Source organism: Barbus barbus (assembly GCF_936440315.1).
Source record: "Barbus barbus genome assembly, chromosome: 3".
Lineage (NCBI taxonomy): Eukaryota > Metazoa > Chordata > Actinopteri > Cypriniformes > Cyprinidae > Barbus > Barbus barbus.
Window position 1 is genome coordinate 35,876,781 of NC_136731.1, and position 27,411 is coordinate 35,904,191.

The 27,411-nt window shown below is 40.7% G+C and overlaps 1 protein-coding gene across 1 annotated transcript in view; it reads right to left on the bottom strand.

Annotated features, from left to right (window-relative positions):
• The window catches only part of grin2aa (glutamate receptor, ionotropic, N-methyl D-aspartate 2A, a), a gene marked incomplete at both ends in the record, with an annotated part of 132,179 nt that overhangs the window by 15,753 nt on the left and 89,015 nt on the right, over positions 1-27,411 (bottom strand). The window contains one exon of the mRNA XM_079381818.1: positions 4,903-5,105. Within this exon, the coding sequence (XP_079237944.1) occupies positions 4,903-5,105 (203 nt within the window). The remainder of the gene's footprint in view (positions 1-4,902; positions 5,106-27,411) is intronic.

Sequence of the window (27,411 nt, forward strand, 5' to 3'; positions counted from 1 at the left end):
AGAGTTCAGACAGACAACACTTAAACTAGCAAAGCCACCTGGGAGCCTCATTTAACTTTTAGATTGAAGCTACTTAAGACTCGGCTCTCTGTGTTCTTTAAACAGATCAACACTAAGAAAAAAAACACTTATGAGCATACTTTGTCTCCACAGATTGCTCCCATGCATGCCAATTCCTTCTCACTGCAAACTATTTTTGTTATCACCATGTATTTGGTGTAGTCCCTGTGTAGCCCCCAATGTAGACTCCATGCAATGACTACAAATATTTGTTCCAGAGACCTCAAAATAATGCAAATGCCTCCATTATGTCTTCCCAGAGAAAGTGAAAGTCATTACTGGAGATGCCAGAGGATGAACAAAAAAACAAAACATAACAAAAAAACAATTATGAAAAATTACTTTGCTTATCAAAATTTGATTAAAATATTTTATTAAAATAAAAAAAGTATTGCAGCTCAAAAATGTGCATAGCATAAGCCTTCATTACTAGGGAAGCAAAAATTGAAAAATACAATATTCTGTTTATCAAAATTATCATTAAAATAAACATTACTACACCTTTAAGAAGTGAATTTTCACTTAAAATCATTTGCCTGATTGTCCTAGCTGCTCTGTAACCAGTATCTGAACAAAATAAATGAGTCTACAATGAAGATAGTGCAGTCTACAAAAGACTCAAAAGCTGAGCTAAGAAATTTGTGTTCCCTGTTATCGTGTTAGAAAAAAAAAAGCTTATTGTAAATCCAGCCTAGAACTGATCGCATAAAAGCAGAGGAGTGTTTTTGGCAGCAAGAAGTGGCTGCATGCCTTCTGACTGCAGAAATGAACAAACTTTCCTGTCTCCACAATGAGAGAGACACACATTCGACTGCTTAGGCAAAATCCAGTTTAAAATCAATCTCTTCCCCTCTGTGCTGGCTATGACACACACAATGAATTCCCACGGCTCCTGCAGAGGCTCTATTCAAACTCTCACAAGGCAGAATCCATATTATTACAGAGTCTTCCTCACATTTCGATACCCTGCGGCAATGAGAGGGACTCCCTTATGTCACCAGACCACTTCCTCACTGCCTTTCCTACACCAATTACATTCTTATGAAGACACACTGTCCATCATGTTTCTTTCTTCTAGTTCTTTTAGAGATTTTTTTAATATGAGGCAAGCTAATGTGATCACTTGCCAAGACAACCCAATGTGTGAAAATCTAGGAGTTAAATCTAATAAGAGGTAAAAGTTGCAGGTGATAGTCTGAGACGATAGATATCTGAATTCTGACATTTGCTTTTAAATATCTCAGTGGCTCAGAGTGATCTTGAATTGTTTGCATCTGTTTGTGTGTGTGTGTGTGTCCTGGTCACTGAAGCATGTCTGCTCTGTGTCTGTGGCTTGTCAAGCTGGCACTGCATCAGTTTCTGCATCTACAGATCTCAGCGGCAGCTGAAGTAGAGGGTAAAACGACAGCTGAGGATACCAGATGAGCTGCCGTTCCCACATCATCATACTGTATTTATCTCTGACAAAGATCAGTCAGAGTGTTAGACTATCTGTCTGTCAGACTGGGCCAAAAGGGTGAATCTTCACAAATATAGTTCACTTTTAAAGTATTAGTTCACCCATCAAAATGAAAATTCTGTCATCTTGTACTTATCTTTATTTCATTTCAGACTTTCTGACTTTCTTCTTTCATTAAACAAGAAAGGAGAAATTTTGAAGATCTACTTATTTTGAGATCACACTTTTCTATGCAATTACAATGAATGGGGTCTGAGAGCTTTCAAGGGCCAAAAAGGACACAAAACTACCATAATGACATAAAAGCATCACAAAAAAGAGTCTTCTAAAGTGTACTGAGACTGGAAATCGCTACTTCTCTTGTGTACTTCATTACCTCATTTGACTAAAGCCGGGCTCACACTGTGCGATTTTTAATAGTCTTTTGCGATTGTTGCTTGTCACACTGTACGAACATGATCCCCATGTCAGACTGTAGGATCTCAGTTGTCTTAATGTCAGACTGTACGACAGTCAAGACGCGACAAAAACGGACGTACTCAAGAAGACTTGTCCAGAGTTTTACGTCATCAATACGTGACCCGCGTTCTCTCGCTATAATGGTAGCTAGCAAACAACAGCAACATGTAGTGTTAGTTTTATTAATTACATGCCTTGATGTAAAAAAAAAAAAATGAAAAAGACGACGTGTGTGGAGCAAGTCATGGCTGGGCAAAAGAGGACTTTATGGACTTCCAGTTCTACAGAGCGAACTTGAGGTAATTTTGTTATTCGAGTTTAAACATCCTGCCCCTTAATAAATAAACTTTAAGTAAATTTTACTTTGTACATATATTGTTTTTACAAATAATGAATGGTTTGAAGTTGTCGCGCTAATTGCGTCATCAAGTTCAGTGCTCCTATTGGTTCTTGGATTGACGGTCGTCGTAGGAGATGTCACACTGCAGGAAAGTGTCTGAAATCTTCTGACACTGCCAGAATTTAATCGGAGGAAACAATTGATCGCAACGGCCATTAATCGACTGTCGGTGAACATGTCAAACCAGCGATCTAGACAACCGATTTTAGCCTAGGATTATAGGAATCTTTTAGGATTTTCAAAATTTGTCTCAGACGACCAAATCGTGGCCAAAATCGCACAGTGTGAGCCGGGCTTAAGATTACATGATATATCATGTATGTCACTTCATCACTTTTTAGCTTATTTGTCACTTTTTAGACATTCTTCAAAAATTTACTTTTTGTGAAAGTCATATAGGTTTGGAGAAGGCACGAGGGTGAGTAAATAGTGGCAAGTTTGGGGTCAGTAAGATTTTTTTATGTTTCTGAAAGAGGCATCTTATGCTCACCAAGGCTGCATTTATTTGATTAAAAAACTTTTATTTGATATTTATTTGATTCAAAATAAAAAATATATATTATTTTTGTGGAAACAGTGACACATTTTATTTCAGAATTCTATGATGAATAGAAAGTCCAAAAGAACAACATTTCTGTCATGACAATTCTCTGATGGATTGGCATAGTAATGTACATGACAATGTTAATGTATTTGGTCTTGGCGGAATAGATCTGCTACGCTGCTGCTGCTGTGGCAGAGCAAGTACCGAGATTTGCTACTGCCAATAGATCCACAACATGCTGCTGTGAGCATGTAAGAAATACTGCTGCTGCAAATATAGCATACATGAAATAACCCCCATATAGCATTGTTGAATCACCTCGAAGCAGATTTATACAGGTGGAGCTGGGGAAGGTGGAGGGTTTCTGAAGCACGCTGCGAACTGCTACAGCAAGCACTCGTCATATATTTGAATGTTGAGCAGAGAGCTCATTAGCAACCAATACAGGAGAGAACCAATCAGCTGTGCCATGTGATAGTGATGTCATTAGGTCAGACTGAGTTTTACCTACCGGACTGCGCCATCTAGAGTTTCATGCCAGAACTCTGTATTTATACAAAATAGAATCTTTTGTAATAATTCAAAAGTTTTTATTGCCACTTTTGATCAATTTAGTGTGTCCTGAATAAAATTAAAACGGCCTCCAAATATTTGAATCGTAGAGTAAACTATGAAGTAGAGTAGAGTGAACTAACCTTCAGCAAAAACAACTGTATATATCAGTGACAGGTGAGCTTTCAAATAAGTAAGAAATCTTCTGTTGCTTTTACCATAAACATTTTCTGTGCTCTATAAGCAAACTAGCTATAAGCAAAAGCTTTTAGGAATGTATATTTGACGGTTGCTTATCAAACCACAAGGAGATAATAACAACTCTCTGATCGTGTTTACGCTATGTTGAATTAGGGCAGAAGTTCCCGTTGGTGTTTCTGATGCACTAAGGTAATGTCTAGTTCATTTATTGTGATTATGGCTGAGTAGTTAAAACCAAGCAGATGAGGAACCAGTAAAGTGAGGCTGAGGGAGAGACAGAGAAAGAGAGGCAGGTCTATCTCAGGGAGGACTGGACTATATATCCTGCCAGTGTCTTTGCATGCCTCAGTAATTCCTGCTTCCTCCTCTTCCTCCAAATGGGCACAATGGATGCTTGAGTGGGAATTGTGCCGTTGGAGCAACACAACAGAGAGCTCTGGCCTGTTTGCAAGTGGACATGTGTGGCATCCATGTATTCTCTTGTGTGTTTGTGTGCTCAGTTCTTTGAGACTAATCTTCATGCATACAGAGCAGGATATAGTGATCCTATGAGATCGTATATTCTTCGCCCTATTTAGCAGTGTAAAAAATCCTATAAAAGCCCCTGTGCGTTTCTTTACATGGGCAGTTTTCACTTTCTGTGTTAATCATGGCTCACAGATCACATCAACTTTATGTGACTTTGTGACTTTTTTAATAATTATGTGAATTCAAACTTGTGCACTACTGTTTAAAAATTTGGAGTCAGTACTATTTAAAGAAAGATAATAATAATAGTTTTATTCAGCATAAATTTGATCAAAAGTGGCAGTAAAGACATGTATTTGATAACACTGATATCAAATCAGCATATTAGAATGATTTCTGAAGGATCATGTGATACTGAAGACTGACTGCTGATAATTCAGCTTTGCCATCACAAGAATAAATTAACAATATTTCACAATACTACTGTTTTTACTGTAACTTTAGAAAAGGCATTTTTAATTTTAGAAAATGTATTTTAAAAAACCCATTTGGGTTTCCATTGAACAATAAGCACATCAAACTTAATCAACAACCTTCAACATATATCAAACTCTCTTTATGAGTGCTCACATCACTCTACACAGCTCTCAAGGGTCAGAATGTCAAACATCTATCAGTTTGAGAGGGATTCTTTCAGTAGATGAGTGAGTGATAGAGAAGGTGAGCATAGGACGAGAGATTGAGTAAAACAAGCCTTACTCTTTGATGTGTTTGCGGCAGGGCACAGAGTTTCTCATGCAGGTGCCTGTGAGGCGCTCCACGTTCTCCACAATGACAAAAGGCTTCTCCTCTAGAGTTACAATGGTCAGGTGATTGTCGTCTGTCTCTGCATCACCAAAAGAGTTGAAGCGAGGCCACACAGGATATTTCAAAGTCAAACTCTGGTTCTCCCATTTGCCCATCTGGAAATGAATTGAAAAGAGGAGTGTCACATTCTTGCTCAATAGCTAACTGGCATTATTCTTTTAATTACAATATTGCCAACATATCAATGCACGCAATAACAACAGTGACAGAAAAAAAAATACACACAGAAAAATAAGTTCTTCAAATTATTTCACAAATTTATAAAAGGTGTGCCTCGGTCTCGACCTCACCAGTGTCACAGTAAGCACAGATTTTTTCCTTTGGATGCCATGTTTGTCTGTGTCTGTCTTCTATGGCTAGACTGTGATCACTAAGTCTGTATTTGCTGAGGATCCATCTCTGCTTTGTATCTTTTGCTCCGTCTCTCTCTCTCAGTCCCAGAGGGCAAGGTGTGAGGATAAAGCAGTGCTTGAGAGCAAAATCACATCAGATCAGGCCAGGCAAACACATTCATCAAATAGTCCCACATAACACAATCCCTGTGTCTGAATATGCAAAGAAATACACAAAAATAAATATGTGACATTAAAAAGATAAAAGAAAACATTTAAGTAAATTTCTACAGTATGTTGTATAAAAATAAAATGTAAAAAGTTTAAAATAAATAAATATAAATTAATAAAGAAGACAGTGACACGAAAAATAAAATAAAATAAATGTTACAATTTAATAATTACAGTAAAAAAATGGATAAATAAATGAATAAATAAATAAAACTAATCAAACAGTGCCACATAACAGCCCCTGTGTCTCACCATGCATTAATACACAAAACGATAAAAGTGAGGAAAAAGATCAAGTTAAATAAAAATACCTGTAAATCTTAAAATAGTAGACTAAACTATGCTTAAAAACTTATTTAAAAAAATTTAATAAACAAATAACAAAACAAAATAAAGTATTTCAATAAAATAGTGTCACATACAGTCCTTGTGTTTGATTATGCACCAATTAATAAAAATAAAGACAGTGAGAATAAAAAGATGAAATAAAATAAAGATGTCGGTAAAACTGTATGCCTTTTATTGAAATGTAACTAAAACTAAATAAATAAAATTAAATATAAAACAAAATTAAAATACAATAATCAAGTCTAATTAATATAATATTTGAATACTTCATTAATCAATAGGCCAGCAATTCCCAGATGATATATCCAGAACAGTGCCATTCTGATGAACAAGACAAAAAACCCTAAGAAAAAGATGTTCAGCCATGACAGTCATGACTAAACTTTCCTAAGTGTGCTAAATCAGTGCACTGGATAGCGATGAGCAGTGATCCAGGGGACCGGGGTATCTCACTAGCTGTAGTGGCACTAACCAGTGTCACAGGAAATTTGGGTTAATGCTGTTAATCCTATCAGCATGCTTTAGGAGGAAGCCATAATCGCGTTCCTCCTACCCCTGATGAACCGGAGACTGAGGACATCTCCAACACCGCCAGAGTTTCCTTTATCAGCAGCACAGCCGCCGATTCATCTGCAACCTTATTAGAGTCAAAGCGCCTTTCTTTTTGAGTTTCTCCCCCTCCAACTTTCTCCAACGCTTCTTGTTCTACTGTGTGAAAAATTCATTTCATTAATCTGTCTCATTTGGTTTGATGGCAAATTTCTTTTGTCAAGCACTTTGGGTAAAAATGGCTCACCAAGCTTATCTGTCTCAGCTGAAGACAAAAGTAACTACTTGCAGTTTCTGTCGACTCCAGGCTTACCATGCTAAAAGAATGATTTATGAATTTGATGTTTTCAGAGTACTTCCTTAAATAAAAGGACACAATTCCTCTTGTACTGTCAGTCGTTTACAGAGATGGCGTGCAAACATTTTAGTAACACTGGAGTAAAGCCGTGTTATATTTGGGCACAATTCCCACTTTGCGTGTACTGTAGACAGCGATGCTTATTCACGTCTAGCAGGACACATATGTTGCCGTACGTGCTGATGATGGAGCGATAGGCCACAAGCGGTTGAATAATTCAGTGTATTTTGGAAGGGTGGGCTGACGTCAGCGAGCTCGAACAAATGAAAACAGAGCGCAAACGCTAAGAACTGCCTAGAGTTGAAACTGCACCGAGCCATTAATTCTTAATGGAACAGGACTCAGAAATTGCTAAACCTAGCTCTGGTCCCTTTTTTCTCTCTTATCTAACTTTCTCTCCATTGTCTCATGTGTAGCGTGCACACATCTCTCTCTCTTGCTTTCATTCTGCTCACTTTTGGCCTCTGGCTCAGCTCTCTTTCTCTGTTTTTCATCTGTTATTTGGAAATGTTTGAGCATTTGTTTTTGAAACTTTGTTGTCCTTGAAACTTCACAGTATACATTCACTGCAAATGCACACGTCCTTACATTGTAAATATACACAGACATGGAATGTCGGATGTCTTTCAGACTGAATATAAACAGTGTGACATGAACAAGAGTGCTGTTATTTCGTGCCAAAATATTCTGACCAAGAACACGATTGGGAGTGTGATATTGCTTTTACTCAACAACAAATTAAACAAGATTTAATTATTAAACAGATAGTTTACCCCCAAAAATTTTAATTGTGTCATATCGTTCCAACCACGTAAAACCGTCGCTCATCTTCAGAACACAAATTAAGATGTTTTAGGTGAAATCCAAAAGTTTCTGACCCATTCTGTCAGTTGTGTCACTTCACTTCACAAAACCATTTACAAACCCTCTACCAGATGCACAATATGGAATCTAAATCTTCAGAAGAAAAAATATTATGTAATCTGTCTACTTTTTGGTTTGGATGCAGTGGTGAATTATGCACATACCATACTTTGTGAAAACCATTTCGAATGTCTTTGCTCGTGAAAAAAGTAATAAATGCAAAAGGTTTTAAAAACCAAAACATAAATAATCAATGCATGAGGCATTAAAATCCAACTGTGAAACCTTGTGAAATACTCTGTTTTGTGTAAAAGTTCTTTGCTTTTATGAACAAAGTGAAAGAGAGTGAATATTCTAACAACCATCCATAAACCAAGAAGACACTTAAACAGCAAGAGACTTGTAAAGCTGAAAGAGAAAAAGACAAAGAAATTGGATAAACTAAATTGATGAAGAAAGGCACTTGTGCTCCAGACACTAAGTAATGACAGTGTTTGAGCCACTCAAAATCTAATCAAACAACTCAGGCAATGTAGCGCCTGTGATGAAAACAGCCCCATCCCGCCACTATGCAAAGCAAGCCGGCTGTGCCTATGCATTTCAATGACCTCATTAGATAAATATAATTAAAAGGGAGCTTTGTGAAGCAATGGAGCAGAGAATCCAAATTAAGATGCTTAATTTCGTCCTCATTGTATTACTGCTCTTAATAGAGAAGAAGCAAGTTTGTTTTCTTATTTCATTTGACTTCAGTTGTGTTTATCATGAAAGAGAAATGGGGTTATGGTGGATTCAGACACAAACTAACCATGGAGGCCTCTGACCATTTGATCTGAAGGTTGCAGATATCAAGAAGACAGTTTATTATAATAAGTATTGATTTATTAAGCGTTTAAATAAATTGGAGATCAAAAAGGGGAAACTGAGAAACTCCTAGGAAAATGGAAAAATGTATTAAGAAGTTGAGTGAGACTAACAGTGCCATACTGACAGTAAACTCACTGCTGTTGACAGATAATCTAGATGAAACGTGAGAAAGATACTAAACCAGCGCTATAGGCAATGTCAATATTGAAGTCGGGAAAGATGCTAAAGTGCATCTTCTGAGAATGCAGTGCCGTTCTTTCGCCAAGCAGTAGTTTGATATATTGAACTTTGTTTCACTTACTGTCAGGCAGAGTACAGCACACTGTTTCTTGTTCTTGCTGCTGTCAGATATCGGAGCATCTGACAGCTAACTGCCATATCACCAAATGTTTGTATAAACAATCAATTTTCTGTTCACTCAAACAGACATGGTTATTTATGATAATGTGCTGGTCTTGCTGATAAGATGGTCCCTGACAGTGTTTATAGTTCCACCCACTATGAACACCTGCAGGAACACACACAAGAAATATGAAGTTTGTGAGGAGACAGAGCTTCATAAATTTCTCTTTTTTTAAAGACAATTCACAAGTTCACACTTACATATAATCAAAGGTTAAGTGTATTTGGCATGCTGTCCAGAGAGAGGGCTCTGAGCTCGGCAAGACTCCCGAGACCGGGGCTCTCCCCCTGTCCGGAGAGAGGGGTCCGAGCTCGGTGCTCGGCCCGGCCTCAAAGTGCTCCCCCCGAGTGCTTCTCCCCGTGCGGGGGTAGAATGGGCAAAAGGTGTGGAGTCGGGGTGGTGGAGGGATGCTGAAAGTCGAGATAATGAAGGTAGGACGTACTTGGTTATTTATAGGAGATTGCTTGTGCGCTGATTGGATAAATGGTATAATCATGTTTATAAAATATCACTTCACGAGTTCACACTTACATACAATCAAACTGAGTAAAGGTTAAGCGTATTTGGCGTGCTGTCCGGGGAGAGGGGTCCGAGCTCGTTGCTGCCCCAAAAGCGATTAGAACAGGACAGCAGCCAGATGCGCGTGTTTATGACCCACCAAAAAGCGAGGCTTAATGTTAGAAGGGTGCTGGACATCATTTAGTGTTGTGGTGGTATCTTAAAAAAGAATGTGCCTTCTGTGGAAGCAGGCTCTGCTGTGGCATCTGAAATAGAATGTGGCTTATGCGGAAGCAGGCTCTGCTGCGGCATCTGCAATAGAATGTGGCTTCAGCTGAAGCTGGCTCTGCTGCAGCATCTGAAAGAGAATATGGCTTCTGCGGAAGCGGGTTCTGTAGCGGCACCTAAAAGAGAATGTGGCTTCTGCGGAAGCGGGCTCTGCAGCGGCATCTAAAAGAGAATGTGGCTTCTGCGGAAGCGAGCTCTGCTGCAGCATCTGAAAGAGAATGTGGCTTCTGCGGAAGCGGGTTCTGCAGTGGCATCTAAAAGAGAATGTGGCTTCTGCGGAAGCGAACTCTGCTGCGACATCTGAAATAGAATGAGGCTTCTGAGGAAGTGTACTCTGCTGCTGGGGTTACAGGGGGAGGCAGATGAGGTTTTGATGGGCTTCCATGATGTGGGAGCGGTTTGATCTGAGCTTTTAAAGGCTTCTGACGACCAGCGACCGAGCGTTTGGATCTGCTGTTGGGAAAGACCTTTTTGAGCTGCTGTGGTGGCTGCGCCTATTCTGAAAGAATGGCTGGAAAAATTATTTGCTGTGATACCAGAAACGAGCAGTACGGTCTTGAGATGTTTTTGGAACCAGAAACGAGTGATGGGGCGGTTAGAGTTGTCTGTAAAAAGAGGGCCGGAAGGGGATTTAGACTGTGATATCCTGAGCTGAAGGAAGGCCAGGACGGCTTGGTATGGGAATATAGGTGATTGGAGGTTAAAAATGTAAATAAAGTGGCCTTTCTTTGTCTGATCTGTCTTACTTTGCTTTATAAAAAATGACATGGCTTCGTCATCCAGCACCGCTAGATCGGAAATAGTGGGGTGGGTGTTCGGGTTGAAACTGGAGGTGGTAGTGAGCTCAGAGCATCTAAGAAAGCCAAAGAATGCTAGAATGATCGTGGCATCTAGAGTGTGAGCGGTGTGGTGGAATGGTAACCTCTGCGGAGGGTGGAAATACATTTGGTTAAGATTTCTACGGTTATGGGTTGCCTGGTGTCTGGGCGGGTGGGATGGGCTTTTTGAATGCCTTTGATGAGAAGGGTGGTCTGTGAATTGGCTATTTGAGGTGAGGGTGAACCAAATATGAGCTTGTGAAAAAACTGGATTCTGCTTAGCCTTTAATGGAGCCGACTTGGAGGTTTTTGTTAATGTTGAGGTGGGATATGAATGAGGTGATAGAGAGCAGTGACAAATCGGGGAATGGCAGGTTGTAGGCAGAATGAAATGCTTTGAAGCATTTCCATGCTGTTAAATAGGATTGCAGGGTTCTGGGGGATACTGCTTGAAGTATGCAATCGAGGGACGCTTCGAAGAGAGGTCTCAGAGGATGATTTAAGGGAATATCAGCTCTGAATAGGGAGGTACTGGGGTTGGGAGTGGTTCCACCTCTGGTGCCAGCTGCCTGAATTTCTGAAAGGCAAAACGAGAAAGAGAGTCAGCTATTTGGTTTTTGGACCCGGGAATGTGTTTTGCAGTTATGATGAAATGGTCACAAGCCGAGATCCAAATTAGGCATCTTAGCAGAGGCATTAGGGCGAGTGAATGAGAAAGACCTTTATTAATGCAGTGCACGGTAGCCTCATTGTCGCAATGAATAATGACGCTGGTGGCGGACAACTCTTTTCCCCACAGAAAGGCTGCCACGACTATAGGGTATAGCTCGAAAAGCGCTGAGGATGTTAGCATCTGGGGTAGCTGTAACAGCTGGGGGGGCCACGTAGAAGCGAACCAGCAGTTTTGGTAAAATCCTCCAAAACCGACCGAGGGGGCGGCATCGGTGAATAATTGGATATCGACTGGAGATGAAATCAAGTCGCTGTAAAAGAAGGATAAGCCGTTCCACTGTTTAAAGAAGGATATCCACAAACTGAGCTCATTGCAGCATGAGTCGGTTATGGATATTCGGTCCTCTAGATCGTGAGTGGAGGACGCGACAGAGAGGAGATGAGAGATAAAAGGGTGGCCTTGCGGAATGATGCGCATTGCAAAATTTAAATGGCTGAGAACGGATAGCAGCTCGCGTTTGGAGCAGCTTGGGTTGGTTAAGAGGGTGGCAGCTACCAGAGTCGTTCTGTCAATTTTCTCTTTGGGTAGAGAAGCTTGGAATTTTTGTGAATCTAGGTTGATACCTAAAAATTCAATGGAAGTGCTTGGGCCTGAGGTTTTGTCTTGAGCGAGGGGAATCCTGAGCTCTGCAAAGACTTTTTGCGTTATCAAAAGATGCGTGGCTGGGATGGAGTCAGGGGGCGAGATGATTAAAAAATCGTCTAAGAGATGGACGAGGTAGGGTACGGCGTAATTGTTGGAGAAGATCCAACAGTTTGCTTCTGACAACATGTCGAAAATTTTAGGGCTGCTTCTACAGCTGAACGTGAGGCGGACGGAAAAGTAAAATTTGTTACACCAGTGGATGCCAAATAAGTGCCAAAAGTCTGGGTGAATGGGTATCACCTTAAAGGCAGAAGTGATGTCGACTTTGGCCATCCAAGTGCCGCGACCTGCGTCTTTAATCATGGTAATGGCTTGGTCGATAAAGTACGTGAATGATTGTGAGCCGTGTTTTATAGAGTGACTACAAATTCGCCGCAGTCAATTTGGCGATCTGCTGATGGAGGAGTAATAGGAGAGAGAACGGAAAAGAGATCGATATCTGCACCTGCAACAATTTGGTTCCTGATGTGGTTGTAAACTGGGAGCGGATCCAATGCAAGGGCGTTTGTCGGCATAGGTAAGGGCGTGGCTGTGGACAAAGAGAAGGAAGAGCGGGTATGGGGGAGGGGAGGGGAGGGGAGGGGGAAAGGTAGTGACCGGAACCACTTGCTGCGGCAGGCTTGTGCTTGGAATGGTAGCAGAATCGGATGAAAAGGAGGAAAAAAGGAGAGGAATAACGGGCGCAAGAGCCTGTGCCATAAGCGACCTCATGCTTTGGCCGGCCCTGGGGTAGGGCCAAACATTGGGAAGGAGAGAAGGAATAGCGGGCGTTGGGGCCTGTGGCATTAGCAGAGGCGGCCTCACACTTGTGCTAGTTACAGGAGCGGACGAAATGTTAGGAAGAAGGGGGGAATAGCGGGCGTCAGGGCTCTTGCTACTAGTGGAGGGATCCTCGCGCTAGAGCTGGATGGTAGGGCTGGGGGCCATTGGTAGGGCAGAGGATTAGGAGTGGGGAAAAAATGAGGATTGAGGATGGTGCCGCGCTGCCGGCGGAGGCGTGCTCGCGCTACCCTGGCGGCTTGTGGAAGCGCGCGCCGACTCGTCAACCTTAGGAGCTGCGGGCTGACGCTCGGAGGATCGGGAGCCGGCGGCTGCTGGATCCGGAGCGCTGTCCAGGCTTGCGGAAGGCCTTCTGCTGCGGCCTGATGATCAGAGACTCATCCTTGAAGGAGTAGTGGACTGATCAGGCCGTGAATAGGGAGCACTGCGGCCCCGACTTGCTTTGTCCTTTGCTTTGGATGGAGTGTAGGTTGGAGGTGGAGCCCCTTCCCGTTCGCGTGGCGAGGGGCGTTGAGACCGGCGTTTGAAAGTGCTTGGCATAGACCCGCTACAGTCCATTTTTCTGCTGCTGGAGCAGAAGAGAGGGCTGAGGCATAGGATGATGCTGGAGACGGTTTCTGACGCCTAGCAGGCGAAGGCGAACCCCGACGTCTGGAGGTATGAGCGGCGGCGGTGCAGGAAGGCCGGCATCCTCTCGATGCAGCCGCTGGCTCAGTTGAGGTGTCCTGCAGAGGGCTGGTGTGCTGAACGTCAGATGCAGGCAGAGCTGCGTTGTCGAAGGTGTTATCCTCGGGGAAGAGTTCTATTTCTAACATGGTTGCGGCGATTGGATGCACCAATGCTGAAAGTCGAGATAATGAACGTAGGACATACTTGGTTATTTATAGGAGATTGCTTGTGCGCTGATTGGATAAATGGTGTAATCACTAATGATTAGCTGGCCGTGTTAATTATCTGTGCGTGCTCCTCCCGAAATGTGTTTATAAAACATCACTTAAATGTATAAAAATATTGAAATATTTTATAAATGTATTTATCTTATTGTAATATACAGTGCCTTCCAAAAGTATTGGAACAGTAAATACCAAATTGCTTTGTTGCTGTGGAGTCAAGACATTTACAAATATGATTAAAAGATGAATATGAGACAAAACTACAGAATGTCACATTTTATTATTGGGTGATTCAACATATAGATGTTTTACCGGCTAAGAAGTTCAGCACTTTTAGAGTTTCATCCTCCTATCTGATGTGAGCATAAGTATTGGAACAGTTGCCTCACAGTTTTTTCTAAGTGATCAGTTGTGTCCTGTTGCATTAATTCTTCAGATATCCATTACTTCTGTATTCTGAATCTTGCATTTGATGATGACACACACAAACCAGGATGAAGATGAGGGAGCTGAGAGAAAAGCAAGCAATTTGGATGCTAAAAGAAAAGAGGAAGTCAATTAGAGCTATAGCAAAAATAAAGGGCATGGAGAAATCAAGAGTTTGGAAACCACCAGTGACACCAGCAACCAACAACTACCTTATCGGCTGAGAAAACAACAGTAGTTGATGACAGACAAATCATAAAAGCTGTGAAAATGAACCCTAAAAGACGTGTCTATAAAATCACCAACAACTTCCAGAAAGCTGGGGTGATGCTCTGGCAATCTACTGTCCTCAGGAGACTTTTACAAAGAATTACGGATGAAAATAGAAAGGCAAGATTAGATTTTGCAAAAAAAGCACAAAGGTGAGCCAGAAGAGTTTTGGAACTATGTTTATGGACCGATGAGGCAAAGATGAACCTTTATCTAAGTGATGTGAAAGCAAAAATGTGGAGAAAAAAAGGGAACTGCAAATTATCCCAAGCATACAGTCTCATCTGTAAAGCATGGTGGAGGTGGTGTCATGGCATGGGCATGCATGGCTGTCTCTGGAACAGGCCCTCTCAACTTTACTGATGACTTAATATATGATGACATTAGCAGAATGAATTGGAAGGGTACAAAAGCATCTTGCCTACCAATATTCAAGAAAATGCCACCAGATTCATTGGGAAGTGCTTCATATTGCATCAGGACAATGACCCAAAACACCATGCCAGTTCAGTCAAGGAATTTATAAGGGCAAAGAAATGGCAACCCTTAGACTGCCCAATTAATCTCCAGATTTAAATCCGATTGAACATGAATTTCACCAGCTGAAGAGGAGAGTAAAGGCAGAAACTCCCCAAAACAAACAACAATTGGAATTGGCTGCATTAAAGGCTGGGAGAAGTATTTAAAAGAATGAGACCAAGAGTCTGGTGATGTCTATGGGTCACAGACTCACTCCTGTGATTGTGTGCAAGGGATCTGCAACTAAATAATAGCTTTTAATCACGTGCTCTCTAGGTATTTCTTTGAATAAATAATTTCTTTGTGACCATTAAATTTTATCTTCTATATACTATGAATGTGTACAATAATTGTTTTTAATAAAGTTTTTTTTTTATTATTAATTTTACCCTATTTCACAAAAAGCAAAAAATAAATAAAATAAAATGAAATAAAATAAAATAAAACAAAACATGTTATTGCGAGTGATTTTGCAGTGTATGTATTGATCTGCATCACGGACCAACAGTGCATGCGACACATATGGAACGATTTGAACATGGGAAAAAGATCTGTCCTCAACTGGTTTCCACACTGCATCCTATAACCTTCACTGGGAACTATTTATTAGGTGTTGGATGACTAGAAAAGTCATTAGCACTTTACCACAGGGATAGGAAATTAGCATTTTAATTGTTTGCACGCTGTGCATTTCCATGGTCACGGTGCAAATAGATTTTGTGCTTGTAGATCTCAACCTGCTTCTATTCCAATCAACGTCTCCCCCCTTCAGGAGTGATTACATGAGTGTCACACAATATCGGAGGTCTCTGGCTTCACCTTCAGGCCCCGGGAGGATGAGGAAAGGCTTGCAACAAGCCTTCGTAGATGCTCTGCCCTCAAAAGCGACAGAGAGGAACTGAATTGAATGAGAACGCCTTCGCCAGATGAAAACAGTATAATGCCCATCCTGGAGGCTTGCTTGCAGAGAGCTATTAAGATAAAACGCTCCATGTCTAATTCGGTTGAGGAGGTATAATTAATGACTCCTGTGCAAAGGGGAGGGGTTGTGCGCACTAAGCGCTAACCAAATAGCTAGCTTGAAAGAGGCTGACACTCAGCAACGCGTCTGCCGCTGCCCACTCAAAAATTCCATACTGGTAGAGCTGCGGCTCGCTGCAGAGTATTGACCTTGGATACTTCACTCTATATATTTCTACAAGCATCATTTATTACTAGGGCCAAAAGACGCTTAAGTGAATTATGATGTGAGTACAGAGTACTGATGTGGGAGTCGTACCCTGAGGGTTGATTAATTGTTCACATCAATGCTGCAGGATAGTGAAGCACCTGACAAAAATGAAATTCTGTTCATTGACATGGTCTTGGTAGAGCGATGGACAAAGATGCCCATGAGAACATACTGCTCAAACTTTCTTAAAGGAACAGTATAACTAAAAATGAAAATATACTCTCATGCCATGCCATTTTTGTCTTTACCTGAACACAAAAGAAGACATTTTTGAAAAACATGCTATTCATTATTTTCAGAAAATACTTCAAGTCTTCTGAATCCATATATTATATTATACAAAGCTATTATATATTATCATATAGCTTTGGATGAGAAGTGGACCATCTCCACCCCCTTGACATAAAGAAGGGGTTTAATTAAATTTACACTAAAAGCTATATTAAACACCTCTCAGTTTCACTGTGGAGATCTTTAATTGTTGAGCTTGTGACCCTGGAAAAACAAAGGCACTGAGTTGAGGGAAGGATTAATATCTTTGTGCAGAAATGGAAAAAACCTCTAGAGTTTCTGGGTATGTGCAATTGCAATTCTGGGTAAATGCAATTTGGACTCAGATTGACAGTAAATGACTGAGAGGGCAAGGGTGTTGTTTCATGTGATTTGGATCCATATATTTTAAATTTGTGTGTTTTTTATAATAATTTAGCAGAAACTCTTGCAAAGTGGACTGTTTCTCTCTCTCTTAAAAATAAAAAATAAAAATTAGGTCATATGTAGAATACAAAATTATTTTATATTAATGAATTAATAAATTATATAAATTAGAATGATACATATCTATAATTTAGAAAAAAATATTTAATTCAAATTTGTAAAAAAAATTTTTTTAAAGTGTTAATTAAACCATTTTAAATCAAATAAATACTGAAGGAGAGAAATCAATAATAATTTAAATCAATCAATAACTTAACAAATATATTGTACACATTCATAATACTTATTAATAATGTGATGCTTTTATGGTACATTTGAGTTCTTTTTGAAGCTTAAAAGCCTAAGCTCCCATTCACTTACACTGCGTGGAATAAATAAGTCATTCAATAAGCACATTCTTCAAAATTATTATAATCATTTTATATTCCACAGAAGTAATTAAGTCATACAGGGACAACATGAGTGTGAGTAAATGACAACAGATTGTTCATTATGAGTCAGCTATTATTTTATCTTGGCGTTTGAATGGCCAACAATTAAAGAGAGGGAGGAAACACTCATAGGTTTCTGTGATGAATATTGTTCAGCCCATTAAGGGAGCAATTATATTCTCTTTTGTTTGTCAAACTGGACCCCATTCGTCAAGTCAAGTCTGGGTTTTCTGTGTGGGCAGCAGTTGTTCTTATGCTGAAGTCCCATGTGGATCCAAGATCCAGCATTCAGCCAACATGAGAAAATGACAACAGATTCCCTGGCTGCCAATCAGAGTTTAATCACGGAGGCTGAAGCTGTAATTAGCTCTCCAGAAAACCAAACTCCTCCGTAACTTCTGAGGAGGATGGATTTGCTTTAAGCGTGAGGCGTTGATTATTTATAGTTCAATGGTGGTAGAGCAGAGGGTGGACTGAGTATCATGGGATTTCTGCGTGACTGAAACATTAAGACGAGGAGGGGAAGCAAGATAAACAGAGGAATAAAGGAAACAGGGCTCTAATGTGCGTCATGAGGTGCTGCTGCACAGTAATTTTCATCACGATTTACAGTGACCTGCTCTTTAATTAAAAGCAGCCACACTGTCTGATGAACTGCCTCTCGGCCACAGTTTTGCCACAGCGTCACCCATACTGCCAGCACAATGACCTGCTCACTTTCAGACGTCATTTGAGTCTATTTACTGACACTCGAACCTGGCTGATACATTGGGACTATGCTTCATCTGACGTCAACCAGCTCACTGTCTAAAGCCTATTCAGACGGGACCAGTTTTCCCTGAGGATTTTAGGCAAATCTATGTTTCATAGACGTATTTTGTGATTTTAATCCTGCCCGAATTAAACGTTTGTGTTTTTCTCATACAACCTCAGGTGAAAATTACAGAGTAAATTAACTACTGTTTTTCAGTACCTTGGGGGTCCTCTGAGAAATTTAATCCCATTTGGATAAAAAAAGCATGTGATTGTGGTATATTATTATTTTTTACATTGCTTCTCTTCATTTATGTTGACCTTAAAATACTTTAAAGGGGTCATCGGATGCAAAATTCACTTTTCAAGTTGTATGAACATAAATTTGTGTTGGAAATGCATGTACACAACCATCCTATAATGATAAAAATCCACCCAGTGTTTTTTTAAAATCCCTATTTTAAAATCCCCTTTCTCAAATCAGGCTGTTCTGAGAGTCCTGTCAGAATGACGTAGTTCTGTACAGACCCCTCCCACGATAGTTGATTGACAAGACCATCTTACCTGAGTGAGCTGAGAGCTATCCGCCTCCAGTGCGGGGGAGGACAAAATGTCTCAGATTAAGCGATTGAGGTGTTTTGTTGTTGGATGTAATAATGAATATAGCAGTCATCATTTACTCCCAACATCTGAGCTGCTGAAGACGCAGAGGATTAACATTTATTTCGCTTTGAAGGGAATGCTATGATCCCCAATCTGCCTAAATGCATTTATGTTCGGGCGAATCATTCGTGATCCAGCTTCATCTACAGAAGAAGTGAGTATAATTTTTTTTATGAATCTTTGCAAATCACCTTACCTAATAATGTGCTAGATTGCCTGTTTCACATCTGAAGTTTACAGTCTGCTCGTCACCTCATGGAAGAGAGGGAGGGGGTCAGCAGAGCTTATTAGCATTTAAAGCAACATGGACTAAAAAATGGCTTGACGAAAACAGAGCTGATTTTGACAGGGTAAAGAAGGTGTTTTTTACACTACCATTGAGAAATTTTAACCAAAGTATGTTATAGACTTTTCATTAAGACCCTAAAGAATCATATCAAGTTGTGGAAAATGGGCATCCGATGACCCCTTTAAAGTCTAAATTCCAGTAGATGTTACTCTGGTGCACCTTCATTATGAATTTAGACCTTTTAGCCCAGCACATGAAATCAAACACACTTCATCTTAATAATTGTATTCCAAGTTAAATATGTTACAAATCCTGTCCAAATAGCACTTAAATGGATAGTTCACCCAAAAATGAAAATGCCATTATTTAGGCTACTCGCCATCCTGTCACTCTAAACATATGACTAATTAAGAGTTCATACTAGTGACTGACACTGTAAGGAAAAATAATCTACCGTCAAATTTCTGCCAGGATTATCCGTTAAATTTCTGTACATTTCCTTTATCCCTGAAACACAAACACAATGCAATCCGTGATTCAAAATCAATGAGAAAATTTCCTTCAAATAAACACAGTACATAGGTCCCCATTTTTTATATATGTATATATATTTGTTACACGATGCTGATTCGGGAAGGTAGGAAGACGAGGGATGCAGAATAATCAGGTTCTTTAATGGAGTAATTGTATTAACAACAGAATAAACAGCGTAAACATAACTTTAAGACACAACGAATACGACTACTGAACTCAAGGCTTATAAAGAACACAAACTAATGAGGAAACAAGATGATTAATACAAGACAGGTGAATGGAATAAACAATGATTAACTAATGACAGGAAACTGACCAAATAAGGACAAACAGGAACTAAACTGAATCCAAACCGTGACAGATATCGCCCCCCTCCTGGAAGGTAAGGGGGGGCGGGCGCTGTGGAGACTGGAGCAGGGCCAGGACAGGGAGGAAACAAGGGAAGCCTCCAGGGCAGATCAGGAGACTCGGGAGGCCAGGGTGGATCCGGGGACTCGGGAGGCCATGGCCATGGCCATGGCCATATTATTTTTTCAGGGGGCCATGGCAGTTCAGGGAGTTCCGTGGCCTTGGCCCTTGGCCTGGCCACACAGGTCATGACTATATTGCCCCCCAAAAAATATTTTCTTGGGGAGGTTACCCTCTGGGAACAATTTAGGAGAAGTGGGCTCTTGGGGGTGCTCTGGAAGCGCGGACTCTTCGGGGTAATCTGGAAGCGTGGACTCTTGTGGGCGCTCAGGCAGCGCGGAGCTGGACAGGACCAGCGGAGACATAGGAGGGCGCTCTGGAAGCGCGGACACTTGGGGGCGCTCGGGCAGCACAGAGCTGGACGGGACCAGCGGAGACATAGGAGGGCGCTCTGGAAGCGCGGACACTTGGGGGCACTCGGGCAGCGCAGTGCTGGACGGGACTAGCGGAGACGAAGGAGGGCACTTGCGAGGCGCAGGCACTGGAGGGCACTTGCGAGGAGCAGGCTCTGGAGGGTGCTTGCGAGGAGCAGGCTCTGGAGGGCGCTTGCGAGGAGCAGGCTCTGGTGGGCACTTGTGAGGAGCAGGCTCTGGGGTGAGGACAGGAGCTCCGCGCTGCCCAATTCAGGGGGTAACGCCATGTCCAGGAGCTCCAGGGCAGGAGCCGGCAGGCTTGTATGTGCCGCGAACGGCGGGCTTGGCTTCCCCGTGGAGTGGACGGCGGCAGCATAGGCATCGCCACGGATGGCGGGGGCATTGACTTCGCCGCGGGTGGCGGCATAAACTTCGTCCTGGGCGGCGGTACAAACATCGCCGCGGGTGGTGGCATAAACTTCGTCCTGGGCGGCGGTACAAACATCGCCGCGGGTGGTGGCATAAACTTCGTCCCGGACGGAGGTACAAACATCGCCGCGGACGGCAGCATAAGCATCGCTGTGGGCGGCAGTTGGCCGATGTTCCCCGTACCAACCTTACGGGGAACTAATCGCAGCCTCCTCATCTTGTCGGTATGGTCGTGTCTTCTGTTACGCGATGCTGATTCAGGAAGGTAGGAAGATGAGGGATGCAGAATAATCAGGTTCTTTAATGGAGTAAACGTATTAACAACAGAATAAACAGCGTAAACATAACTTTAAGACACAACAAAGATGACTCTGAACTCAAGGCTTATAAAGAACACAAACTAATGAGGAAACAAGATGATTAATACAAGACAGGTGAATGGAATAAACAATGATTAACAATTGATAGGAAACCGACCAAATAAGGACAAACAGGAACTAAACTGATATATATATATATATATATATATATATATATATATATATATATATTATATATATGATATATATATATTATACTGTATATATATATTTACAGTGTAGTAATTTTTGACTACAATTCAATAATTGTTTCCTTAGTTTAAGTTACATAATTCCATTGATTTATTTAAATCATGGCCACTATTCAACTACAACAAGGAAATGATTAACAATTTGAGGGAACATGCTCTTAATTTGTATCCACAATATCTTTTTCTCTGCATTTTCAATCTTCTTTTAATTTGTATCTTTTCAATGCATCTTTGGTCCAATTCCCGTAACCCATTTAAATGATCTGTTCACGAATCAAACTGATTCAGTTCTTGATTCAACTCACTGACTCAGTGAGTCTCAGCAACTGATAATCACACACTTAAATTGCAGTCTGTTCCTCAAATATCATATTGTATGACTCATCGCATGACACCTTTAATATATATAAAGCACAAGACCACTTTTTATGATACCTTTATGATGCCATTTTGTCATTTTGGAGCTTTGACAGCCCCAGTTTTCATTCTCTTTCATTATATTTGAACAGAGTTCAATATACACAGCGTACAAAAAGTCATAACGGCTCTGGAACATCATGACGATGAGTAAATGATCACCATTTTCAATTCCGAACTATCTCTTTACATAAAGACTGAGAAGTCATTATGTACAGGAAAAATAAAAGCCTAATCTGAGCCATTTTATCTATAAACACAATCTGCTTAATACACTGAGCGTTCACACTTATTAAACGCTCCATCCTCCCATTGAATAAAAGTCCTGGCACAGTTCAATGATGACTCAACGTTTTAATGAGGCCTGACTGAACAATATGAAGAGCACATAGGGGGAAGGGCTTGGGGGAGTTGTGTGTTTTTTGGCCTCCTAAATTGAAAAGGAACACAGCGGTGAAAAATGAGGGCTGGTTTTCAAGGTGACAGGAGTACAGTTTGAATGCTATCGTACAGCGCTTGTATTCTCCCTCTCTCTCTCTCTCTCTCTGGGTGAAAAAGAAGGAGAAGAAGAATGGAAGCAGGATAGCAGCTTATTTCTTGTGACTATAGTCCACGGCTTAGCGGCCAGGCCAATTCACCGCAGGTCTCCGGTAGGTCACACAGATAGGAGGATTACTTTAAGAGGGCCGACATTCCATTACTCTGTCGGACAATAGTATCAAAATAATCAGCGATACCCAGATTTATGGGTAATATCAAGAGGCCGCCCTGAGCAGAGATGAGTAGGACAGAGTTGACCCCTCAGAAGGGATTCCTGACAGGAAGCTTCAGCCCCCGAGTAAATTACACAACACAAGCAATTTGCCACACGACTGCCGAGGCCGGGAGCAAAGGGAGCGAGGGGGAGAGAGAAAGTGACAGACAAAGACAGAATGGAAAGGCTTTCTGCATAATTTTCGGGGAGATGGAGGGCACTTGTGCATCATTCCAGCTCATCAGTAGTCAAAAACACCTCTGTTGCCCTCCCCTAATGCCCTGCACCATTCTTAAAAGATTCAACGCCTCCACTCTAAAATAAAAGCCATTTGTGCAAACAGTTATTCACGAGAAGAAAGCTATAATCTCGAGATGGCCGCCTTCTCATTCCTGCTCTCACAGACGTCTTGTTTAAGTGAAAATCTCTTCTTAGGGGACTCCTGCATGCAGTGAATTCTGATGGCTTTATTTTGAATACGGCTTCTCTGCACACATGCAGACAGACAGCTGTGTGGTAAAACGGCTGGTCACACCTGCATTACGCTGCCTAAATGTTTGCGCTCGTTCTTCTAGGCTTGTTTGCTGAGGCAGAGAGCTCACAGTGACACCAGTAATTACACAGCATGGAAAAGCCGTACTAGGATCACGTTTCAGCTCTCCAGAGGATCACATGCTTGGCATTATTATGGATAAAGCTGAGTACTGGAAAACAGCTAGCATACTTTTTATTGAGATCCGTATTGTTCAAATCTCTTTCATTTCATTAAATTTTAATATTTCACACTATTACTACAGTGCTATTACTCTTTTTGCAGTATTTTTTGCAGCCTTGGTAAGCATAAGAGACTTAGAAAACATTGTTTGGGGTTTGTACTGACCCCAAACTTTTTCATGGTAGTGTTAATACAAAAAAATAGAAAAAAACTAACAAACAAACATTTTAACTTAACTTAAAAAAATATCATACATAACGTAAACTTTTGAATAAAATGTACTCCTGGAAAGTAATATCATTTATTTTTAAATATTTTTAAAGCTTTAATCAAAACACTTCTGCAAAACAAAAAGTATAAAGAAAATAACAGAACTATATTAGGTCAACTGCCAAAAAGGTAAATAAAATTTTGAAGCATATAACTTTATTATTCAAGAAAACAGTAAAAAATATATTTTTTTTAAATTAATTTTAAAATAATTTTTTTTATAAAAACAATGTTTTCATTATTCAGAGAAACTGTTTAAAAAGCCAGACCAAATCATTGTAACATTGTGACATTACATAAGATACTGTAAAATCAAAACATAAAATAATGACGACATTTTTTTCAATACGTCACATTAAAGGTGGCAATAATTGGCAACAGTGCTGATAGATGGTTAGATTATGTTACCATGAGAGAAAGCAGGGCACACATTTTTTCTAGTTTCAAAGTAACAAAAGAAACCAATAGTATCAATTTAAAGAAGGGCATGAATGGATGGGTCCAACTAAATGATCCACAAAGCTATCTTCTCAAATGACTGCATTAATCTAACTGTTTCTGTTCTTTTCAAACCTTGGCTTGGTGTGATGTAGTGGTTAACGATACGGGCTGAAAACAAAAGGAAAATTTCCACTGTAGCAGGCCCAGCTCTATGACTTAACTGTATCGGTTAAATCGGCTTCACTGTTGACCATGGCAACATGCGGTGAGTCTTGACCGTCCCATCAGTCAAACTCTGTTGATTTGATAGTGCATTAAATTAGGCAGCAGACAAGCACATCATCAAGTGTATCTCCGCAGCAGAACGCAGTGGCTATGAAGGGCAGAGCTGTGATTGTCAGGGTAGTGAGGGGTGGAGATGAAGAGGGGCTGTAAGTATGACGGACAGTGGAGGTGAAGAGAAGCACACCAGGCTTACTAAAGAGAATTACACCTTATCTCTGCTGGATGAGTCAAAGCCAGTGAAGCTCTGACTCAGGCTCCCAACCTTCTTTCTTTTCTAGAACTTTTCCTTGCATTTCCTCTCTTTGTATTTAGCTTTCTTTCTTTCTTTCTTTCTTTCTTTCTTTCTTTCTTTCTTTCTTTCTTTCTTTCTTTCGTTTTGATTGTTCTTTCTTTGTTATTATTATTCTGTGTTAGTTTGTTTGCTCACTCGCCTGTTAAAGAACAGTTTGAGCATTCCTTTTGTTAGCTTAATTCTTTATTTATTTATTTTTCTTTTAAAATTTACTCTGCCCTCTCTGTCTCTCTTAACTTAACTTAACTTAACTTATCTTAACTTATCTTTATTTTCCTTAAAAGGCAATTCTTCATGTAGACAGCAGTATACATGCAATCTCCCCTTTTTCTTTCTTTCTTTCTCATTTGTTTACTTTTTACATTTTACAAGACTAATTCTATTCAGTTTTTTGTGTTCCTTGAAATTTACTAGCATTTTCTCAGTGAAAAAAATTCTACACCTACTTTTCAATGTATATCAACAAAAAATAAACAAATAAAAACAGTGTGTCATTAAAATAAAATAAAATAAAATTAGAAATAAACTACAGTATAAGCAAATATTATTTTTTAGTGATGTAACAAGGTGTATTACAGTTTTTTCAAATGCTTACATACATTTTCAAAACTTTGCCTCTTATTTTCAAAACTTTACACACAAATCCAAGAACTGCACACACAAAATGCAAAATGCCTCACATCTCTTGCAAAATGAAGCACTGCATTCAAAATATCACAAACACATCACAGTGTTTCACATACATTGATTTAGTTGTGGTGGCCCACCACAATATCAAAACTGACACCACAAATAGATTTTCCAAAAGGCTTTGACTTTGTTGAATAAACAAGAGCACTGCACGTTTCAAAATCAAAACCCGGTGTGGGTGTTTTTATATCGCTGTATTTCTGAGGGAAACCGAATGTCTTCAGAAAATTTTGGATGTCATTTTAATTTCATCTTACATGTAATGCCTGATAAAGCAGTGTTTGTGAGCGGAGCGCTGCTTTGTGTACAGCGTTACCAGGGAAACCTTTATTTCTCCCGCTCTAAGGAGATAGGTATAAACGGAGGTCGGATTCAACTCCAAATGGGTTGGGCCTTGTTAATATGCCCTACACCAAACACAAACCTAAACCTACCCTCCCTCTTGGAGATGCCCAACCTACTTGCGGCATAAGTCCCTCCCACTTGGAGGTCTCCGGGCTGCAGCGATATATACTTGGCTCTAAGCACCTCCTGCTGGCAGAGAATGAATTTGCATATATATATATATATATATATATATATGGCGCCAAAAATAAATTGTAAGTCTGTGGGAAAGACTGCATCTCAAAAGCAAACATTTGCAAACGCCTTTGCCATAATGTTAATTCCTGTTCGATTTTTATGTTACATAGAGAACTGTGTGTTGTGTTTTGCAAAAAGTCAAAGTCTGAGAATTAGTGTATGGTTTTGGAGATTTGGTGTTTGGTTCTGGTGTTTGAGTGTCAGGTTTCAGAAACTGTATGACAAGTAAAGATTTTGTGTGTAAGCACAATTATGAGTTATAAAAATAGATTTAAAAAAAACTAAATATGTCTTCCGTTCCTTCTTTCTTTGCTGTTTGACAGTCAGCCCCCAACAATTGGCCATGTGGCACAATCACTTTCCACTGTGAGAAGGCAAAAATGGCAGAGAGATCCATTTCACACTGACATAGTTTATAGCAACTGCCTTCAACAGAATCAGTTGCAAGAAAGTCCTGAGGGTATCCCACCACCTCTAACATAGTGAGCAATAAATTCTTTTTTTTTTTTGTTATATGTGTGTGTATATGACAGGAGAAGATAGAAAGAAAGAAATGCTGTGTGTTGACTGTTACTTGACCAGCAATTACGGCCCTCAGAGTCTCAAATCTTTCCCCCATCTAGCGGTCAATCCTCTGTCATGGAGGGATCACTCAGATAAATATCTAGGTGCCCACAGGTTCAGCGCCATGGCCCCATGCAGCAGCTCTGTCAAATAAATAAAATTCGGAGGGCAAACTACAGCGAGCCACAGTCCAGCAGATCTTGCGGATCAGATTTTGATTAACTCAAGGTTCAGATGATTTCCAAGTTCACTGGCTGCACTTGCACCTGCGCTTTGAGCCACAGGGACGAGCTTACGGATGTGAAGTGAAGTGAAGTAACATATGGCCAAGTATGGTGACCCATACTCAGAATTTGTGCTCTGCATTTAACACATCCAACGTGCACACACACAGCGGTGAAAACACACGCCCGGAGCAGTGGGCAACCATTTATGCTGTGGCACCCGGGGAGCAGTTGGGGGTTCGGTGCCTTGCTCAAGGGCACCTCAGTATTGAGGGTGGAGAGAGCGCTTGACATTCACTCCCCCTACCTACAATCCCTGCCGGCCCGAGACTCGAACCCGCAACCTTTGGATTACGAGTTTGACTCTCTAACCATTAGGCCACGACTTCCCAGATGTTTGCTTCTGGTGCAGTAACAAATACACTTTTCAACATTGACACAGGTGGCAGCCAAATAAAGCAAATAACTAGATATCAGATGTCAGAACATCGTGAACTCAGCATGCATGGTGGACTAAAGTGTTAGATTCATGAATATGTAGGTACAAAGCCCAGATTATAATGTTAATTATTTACTAACTTGCCTGTGTATGATTCAGTAGCGCTTTGCACATCACAGACTGCGTGTTTCACGATTCACACTGAGATTTACACTGTTATGTGGGCGGTACATGTCACACAAACACACACACACACACACACCACTGCCCCTGTAAGACCAGAACAACTGGCCATGTGGCCCCTGACTGTACCAGTCACTTCCAGGCACTGAAGAGGCCCATCAGCAGCCAAGATGCTCAGACTTCATCTGTTTTAATTAGCCAATCATGTTCTCCTCCTGGCTCTCCATGAGAGCACTTCTCTCCCGCTTGGCGTCAAAACAGAAACACAGCACAGCTCAACCACC